The 7,302-nt window shown below is 33.5% G+C and overlaps 1 protein-coding gene across 1 annotated transcript; it reads right to left on the bottom strand.

Moving 5' to 3' along the window:
* Positions 1-1,038: 1,038 nt before the first annotated feature.
* On the bottom strand, positions 1,039-6,412 carry LOC114269923 (protein NEN1). The gene is made up of 6 exons (XM_028211291.2): positions 5,893-6,412; positions 5,036-5,193; positions 3,510-3,556; positions 3,025-3,088; positions 2,039-2,787; positions 1,039-1,454 (listed from the first exon to the last, which is right to left on the bottom strand). The coding sequence occupies exons 1-6, from the start codon at positions 6,170-6,172 to the stop codon at positions 1,223-1,225; spliced, it is 1,530 nt and encodes a 509-aa protein (XP_028067092.2). The 5' UTR covers positions 6,173-6,412; the 3' UTR covers positions 1,039-1,222.
* Positions 6,413-7,302: the final 890 nt, after the last annotated feature.

Genomic DNA, 7,302 nt, shown 5'->3' with positions numbered 1-7,302 from the left:
GGGTAAATCACGTGCTTCCTGAATCTGGTCAATCAACCCAGCAATGGGGTGATATTACAATAGTGAATATCACCCACACAAACCACAGTATTACAATAGTGAATATCACCCACACAAATCATAGTGTAAATGGCTTTGATCGTTATTTTTGGGAGAGAGTCAGTATATGGGAAAAACTCAAACATACGTTATTTTTCACTTAATCACCCATATCCCATATATCAGATATATAATCTATTTATCTCATTTATCCATATTTGTTATATGAGATAATATCTTATATCTATATCATCTATCCATATCAGGATATGATAAATATATATCCTGAGTGGCTATCCAAATAGGTTTGAATTCAAATTCAAAATCCATTTGGATAAGGTTCAAAAAGCTGAAAAGGATCATGCCACATGAACATCCAATTTCTAACAGTTGCACATATTGAGAGAACTGTAATGTCACCAAATTCCAGTATCAAATTTCAAATTCTATCTGATATATCAATATATTGTTTTGTTATCTCTAATTTTTTGAAATTATTTTCTTTTTTTTAGTGAATTTTTTACACAAATGTTTTATTTTTTAGATACACTTAAAAAGTACAATATTTGTGAGAAAAAAAAACTTTAAAAAATTCACCAAATATAAATATACATATATATATATATATTCAATACATTTTCGTTTTTTTTTTCTATGTTTTTTTAAAAAAATTTTGTATAAATTTTGTACCTTAAAGTAAATAAAGATAAGTGAATCTAAAAAAATAAAAAAATTAATTAAAATACTTTTAAAAATCACTAAAAATATAAAAATATGAATTGAAAACTCAAAAAATTATTTTTAAAAACTTCAAACCAAACAATGTCAAGAAATGTAGATGGCTTGTGGAGATGATTTTTATATATTTCCGTTTAATTTAATTTCCTAAACAAAAAAAGAAGGCAAATGAAAGGAACCCACCTTCCACTTTTTCTTGACGGCCTCATAATCAAGCCTCTCTAATTCAAATCATTCAAAATGTATATCGAAAAATAAATATCACTTGAATCACCAGTGTTATTTCAACATGATTGTAATGCTTACAAAGAAACCAATGTATAGAAACCAGTTTGTTCATCTCAAATTAAATTCTAAATTCTAAATTTATCAGATAACAAACACAAATGATCAATTTCCTAAATGGTTAATTTAGTACAAATTTATTTGGTGGATGACCAATCAGTTAAGAATGTAGAATCAACTTTTTTGCAACTAATCGAATACCAGCATTCTGTTGATAGTCATATGCGTCCAAGGAGAAGTACGCATCCACAGAAGTTCCTGGAGTGAACAAAGCATTGAGTTCTGCAACATCAAATCTACTAAACACAAGCCTCTGTGGGGTGGTGGAAGACTCTTTCTCGTATATCTCTGTGACCCATCTCACAATGTTCCCATCTGCTATGGTAGGTATGCTGGAGAAATTGCAGAGGAAAAGGTGAGATTGTGAAATTTCAGTAACAGCAAGTATAAGAGTCATGTAATCAGCCACTAATGTTTCATTTGTTTGTAAACACAATAGCTAAAGGGAACGAAGACTTGAATCGTAACTCCTTTTCCAACTTGAAGTTGCCAGAAGATTCCAAAATTTCTTCACATTTTTCCCATCTCAACTTGATAAAAGCATGAAACAGATTCAAACATATACTGGCAAAAAATAGGGGGAAAAGCATTCCATTTTTAAAAACATAGACAATTTTTTTTCCTTACTAAAAAAATGAATAAACACGGAGATAATGCATCAGCAGTGTGTCAGAAACATGTCAACCTCCTTCGGACAACTGTCCTATATTTCTATTCAATTTTTTAATACATATACTACCATATTCTATAGAGAAAATGCATACCACATTTGTTAAAATTGAGATGCAAAAAAACAAATATGTTGCTTGAACATTTCAGATGCAATGAAATAAAACTGTGCTTAACATGTTATGGTATTCTGAATTTTGAGCCGTTTATTCTGCATATAAATAGAGCAAAAGAAAGAAAAACTTACTGCAATCGCACTGTAGGTGAGTTTGAGAAGCCACCCTTTCTGCTCACTACAGGCCTCCACTCAGAACTGCTACCAGAATCCATGGACAATCTGTGTGCAAGTCCATCACATGCATCCAAAACCTGACAAAGGCTTGGAGTTGCACCTACAACAAAACTCAACCGTGGCCGGCCAGAAGAATCAACAAATTTTGTGCTTATCCCAAAGCGCACTTTCAAGTGAGTACAGCAAAGCTGCAGTGTGTTATCTTTGTGCAACATTTGTATTCTGTGAGTTCCATGATAAAATGGGGCAAGAGATACATTGATAGAAGGTATAGAAACTTTATCAGGCTCTAGGAAGTCAGCATAGCCACTGGAGAAATCAGGTTTAGTTGCGGTAGAAGACTCGGGCGGCCCTGAACCAGATTCTTCGTCCATGGCCTCAACTGATTGAAGATCTTTTCTCTCCACTTCATCACTCAGTGGGCCCATGTCAAAAGGATCTGAATGAGCTGTACTGGATTCAGCATGATCAGGAAGCTTGTGCCTTGTGTTGGGAGTTGTCAGGGATTGTATTGGATGATTTCCCTCTATTGTTTGATTTGTAGGAGACAATCTCTGGTGATTTTCAATTTGGGCACTTGCTGAGGATGTATTCATGTTCATGACCATTCCATCAGGAGAAGCTTTCTCATTACTATGACTTCTTGTAGTAGTGTTTGGATAAACCCAACTGTTTTCCGCAAGTATGTCTGGAAGGCTCGACTCCTACACGTATAGCCAGGAAGTAAATACAAAGAAAGTGACCAATTGTCTAAGTTATACCGTCCAACAAACATAGCAAGCAATTGTACAATGAGCTAGGGCACAAAACATGATATTTCACAAGGTTTCACAACATTGTCTAGCACTGTCACAAGACATGTCAAATTGACTCTGGGCTAAACATGATGATGCTTGCTTCAGTAAAAAGGAAGCTTTAAACTTGACCAAGTAAATGTTTACCAAGAATAAGACTGTTGCACAGTACTTGAGAACTTCAAGATTCATCCGAACATCATCTAAACTCCTGAAAATCAATATATAGAAGATTCATCAAACCTTAGTGTTAAGTTTTATTAAAAGCCTACATTTTTCAGAGGCTCACAATTCCTTATAACAAAAACATCGTTCAGACCATTATTGCATGTTTATTCTATATCTCCAAATCCACTCACTCCAAATCAGTTATATCTATCTAGACAACTCTAGAGCATACGAGGAATCACACAGATGAAACAAATTTGAGATTTGGAAATTCTGATTGCATGGTTCCCAAGTGAACAACCTTGGAGACTTTAAAAAAAAAAAAGGCGTAGAGAAGAAAAGAAAAGAGAAAAAACTCAAGCTTACAAAGAAATTATAACATCAACAAATACTACTATTAACTATAGTTGAAGTTTAAGTCGAAGTTGAGGAGAAAATGGCAAGGGGATGGGAAGGAAAAATACCTGTGTGTTTGCTGTCCAAGCCCAAAGTAATTCGCAAGTGTGGCCATCTGTATAAAAGTATAACATATGGTTGTATTAGCATTCAAAAGTTTACACCAACCAAATGCCTAAAATGTAAAGCTAGTCTCATAAACCATTGTATCTGCAACATTATCACATAACAAACTCATGGATTAGCTTTGGAAACAAATATTCAGAAATAAAAAGAACAATGGAAACATGTGATCAGAACTCATCTTAACAGAGCATTGGACCCAATACGGGCGTCAGGTATGGGTAATTACCAAACTACAACCCACCTCTATATTTACAATTACCTCAATTGACATTTTCACAATTCCTAATTCATACTTAACCCAATTACCAAACTACAACCCACCTCTATATTTATTATCTCATATGGGTCATGTTAAAGGAGTGCCCTAAGAACATCTCCAATCCTTTATCAATTTTTTTCATCAAATTTAAATTTAATAATAAAAAAAATGACTAGAAATGTGCTCCAACCATTTCATCAAATCAAGGAAGATGCAATTTTTTCACAAAATCAAATGAAGAACTAAATACTCAAATTAATGAAATTTTAAAAAAAGTAAGCATTGAAGATGGTTTTCTTTCATCAAAAGTGGATAAAACATATTTTTATGATAAGTTTAGAATTTTTCAAAAAGATTCGTGGAAAAATGAGAGTAAGGACGGGAGTCTTCCTATCAAATCAAACTTTTAACGATTTTTTTCACTCAAATTTGATTTACAAAATAAAATCAATAAAAAGAAAGAAATAAAAAGTAAAGGATTGAAAATGCTTTAAGGATGTTAGTCAACAATGCTTTAAATCTTTGTACGTTATTTAATGTAAGACATTCAAAAATAATGTATAACTATTTCAAGCTCCTTAATAACAACAACTTGTTAACAAAATCCTTTATATATACTGCTTTTTGTTTGTTGCAAATTATAATCCTTTCTTATATATATATTTTTTTGGAGAGAGTTTGTTAAAGAATGTTTGGTGCAACTTATTGTAGAAGCCAAAAGCATCTTTCCTTAGATTCCAAATACATAACAACTTATTTAAGCTATTTCTAGCTACTAAGCCTCCGTTTGGAAAGTGAGTTAGCTTTTTGGGTTTTTTGGCTATTTTAGCCTGGGCTAAAATGCTTGGTTTGGGAAGGGTTTTTTGATTTTTTGGCTTTTTTGGCTGTTTTTGTGAGAGAAGAGTGTAATAATTATGAGTTGGATGTGATGTTTTGTTTGTTATGACTAAAATAGCTTATTTTGTCTTTTGTGGCTAAAATAGCCCGAAACTAACTTGCCAAACGGACCTTAAATTACAAACAGAAGTTGCACCAAATACTCTCAAAATTTGGAACGGAAAAAAAAAATTATAAACAGTAAGATATACCAAATAACTTCAATATTTGAACCTTCTAATTATTCTAGAGAAAAGCTGCACCCAAATGGTCTAATTGTTTTCATGGTCTAAAAAGGCACAATAATTTTTGTCAATTTAGAAAGAGATATACCTTCATGTCACCAGCTCTCCTACCAAACCTCTGAGTCAACACAGCCAATGAATCAATGGTGCCCTTGGGCTCCGGCGGCAGACGATTAATCTCCGCAAACGCCTCCCGAATCCGGGGACAATCGAACCTCAGTATATTATGGCCCGCCCATATCCTCCCTATAAACACCAACGAAAACACCCAATCAAATCTCAAAATTCTAAAAACCCACAAAAATCAATTATTCATGTCCACTATTGAACAGAATTTTTGTTTGAACAATTCCAAAACAAAAATGTTTAACACGCTCTTTTTTTTCTCACCCCTTTGACCTCCCCCTCTCTCTCTCTCATTGGTTAGATTTTTTTTTTTTTTGTTTCCCTTGTCCTCCAATCACCACCTGCCACATGTGGGGGGGGGGGCGGTGGAGTGGTGATTAGAAGGGTCTCCATCACTCCTCATTCCGAAAACATCAATCAAATCTCAAAATTCCAAAAACCCACAAAAATCAACTATTCATATCCACTTTTGAACAGAATTTTTGTTTGAGCAATTCCAAAAAAATCAATCATCAAATCTCAAAATTCAAAAAACCCATAAAAATCAATTATTCATATCAACTACAATTTTTGTTCGAACAATTCAAAAAAAAAGAGAAAGAAAAAAAAAAAAGCATCAATCAAATCTCAAAATTCAAAAAACTCACAAAAATTCAAAACGCAAAAATCAATTATCAATTATTCATATCCACTATTGAACACAATTTGTGTTCGAACAATTCCCAACAAAAAAAAAAAAAAAAAAATCAATCAAATCTCAAAATTCCAAAAACCCACAAGAATTCAAAACAATATATATAGAGAGATAGAGACAAAGACCGTGAAGAAGGTCGTAGACCCTATCGGCGATTTGGGCGAAATTGGGTGCCGAAACGACGGCGTCCTTGGTAATGCCGTTACATCGAACCGACAAGGGGGTGATGAGAGAGAGGTCGGCGGGTCGGACCAGGGCGGAGTAGTTGTCGAGCTCCACGAGCTTCCTGGGGCAAACCAGTATGGCTCCGAATTCGAGTAAGGCGTATCCTTGGCCGGCTCGGGTCGGAATTGTGGTCTCTACGTCGAAAAATACTATCTCCGACCGGTCAACAGCTGAAACCATGGCTCACGGCGAGTCTGAAGAGAGAGAAAGTTGGGTAGAGAGAGAGAGAGAGAGAGAGAGAGAGAGAGAGGTGATGCAAAATCGATATGTATGTATGTATGTTTGTGCGTGTGTATGTATATATGTATGTATCGTGTGTAGAGGTTTTGGGGGAGTTGGCTTGGAAATAGAGGCTTTGGTATTTGGAGAAGAGTGATACAGACGGAAGAAGATAAGATACGTGCGAAATGATGCACACGTAAGAAGAAAGCGTGTTGTATGTTATTTTTGTGCCCCCATTTTGATAATGAAAGTGATAAGCAATTTAAATTTGAATTTATCCGAATTGTTTAAATTTGAATGATTGTTTAAATGATCGGTGTTACATTTGTCTATCATAATTGTTATTCTTATAGATTGTGACTGTCACTTGGTCTATTGTAATTGCTATTTTTATAGATCACGGCTGTCACTTAGTCTATTGTAATTGTTATTTTTATAGATCGCGACTGTCACTTTGTTATCAGATGATCGATCGAACAATTAACAAACTAAAATTCAAACGATTTGGACAAATCCTACTTCGAGCTATCAATTATCTCTCTTTTGATAATCATGTGTATTTATTTTCTTTTAAATCAATAAGAATGAAAAAGAAAATAAAAATTGGCATGCTTTTTTTTCAAAATTAATGATCCAATCTTAATCAAAATTATGCATAAGTTCAGGTTCTATCCATGAGATTTTGGGTGTGTTTGGTTTAGCTTTTAGAGAGGAGTTTTGGAAAAAATAATTCCAAAAAATTGTTTGGCTTGAGATTTTTTATAAAAAAACTTCTAAACTCCCTCCCTAAAACTTTTTTTGAAAATCACTCTCTCAAAAGCAAACCAAACACACCCTTAAACTTTTAAAAGTGTAATCCACTTTTTATATTGTTGTTTATTTTTGAAAAAAATCACTAATTCAGATTCATGGTACCAGAATTTACCCAGAATTAATTTGTGTAATGGAGATCAAATTATTAAAGTGTAAAGTTTATGAGTGAAATAAATTTAAAAAGTTTATTATTTCTGGATAAATTTTGAATAAAAATTTATGAGTTTATAATCCCTCTTTATTCTTTTAGCTTTAGAATTAGCGCAATTGATCAA

The sequence above is a fragment of the Camellia sinensis genome, chromosome 15, assembly GCF_055761805.1.
Source record: "Camellia sinensis isolate YWXY chromosome 15, ASM5576180v1, whole genome shotgun sequence".
Taxonomy (NCBI): domain Eukaryota; kingdom Viridiplantae; phylum Streptophyta; class Magnoliopsida; order Ericales; family Theaceae; genus Camellia; species Camellia sinensis.
Note: the sequence above shows the minus strand (reverse complement) of the source record. Positions and strands in the feature narration are given on the sequence as shown.

Bases quoted from the DNA above. Each gene is read 5' to 3' on its own strand.
- LOC114269923 (XM_028211291.2), bottom strand. From the start codon at position 6,172: ATGGTTTCAGCTGTTGACCGGTCGGAGATAGTATTTTTCGACGTAGAG. The intron at 5,194-5,892 runs GTCTTTGTCTCT...TGGTGTTTATAG, and splicing joins GGTCTACGACCTTCTTCACG to GGAGGATATGGGCGGGCCAT. The intron at 3,089-3,509 runs GTATTTTTCCTT...ATTGATTTTCAG, and splicing joins CTTGGACAGCAAACACACAG to GAGTTTAGATGATGTTCGGA.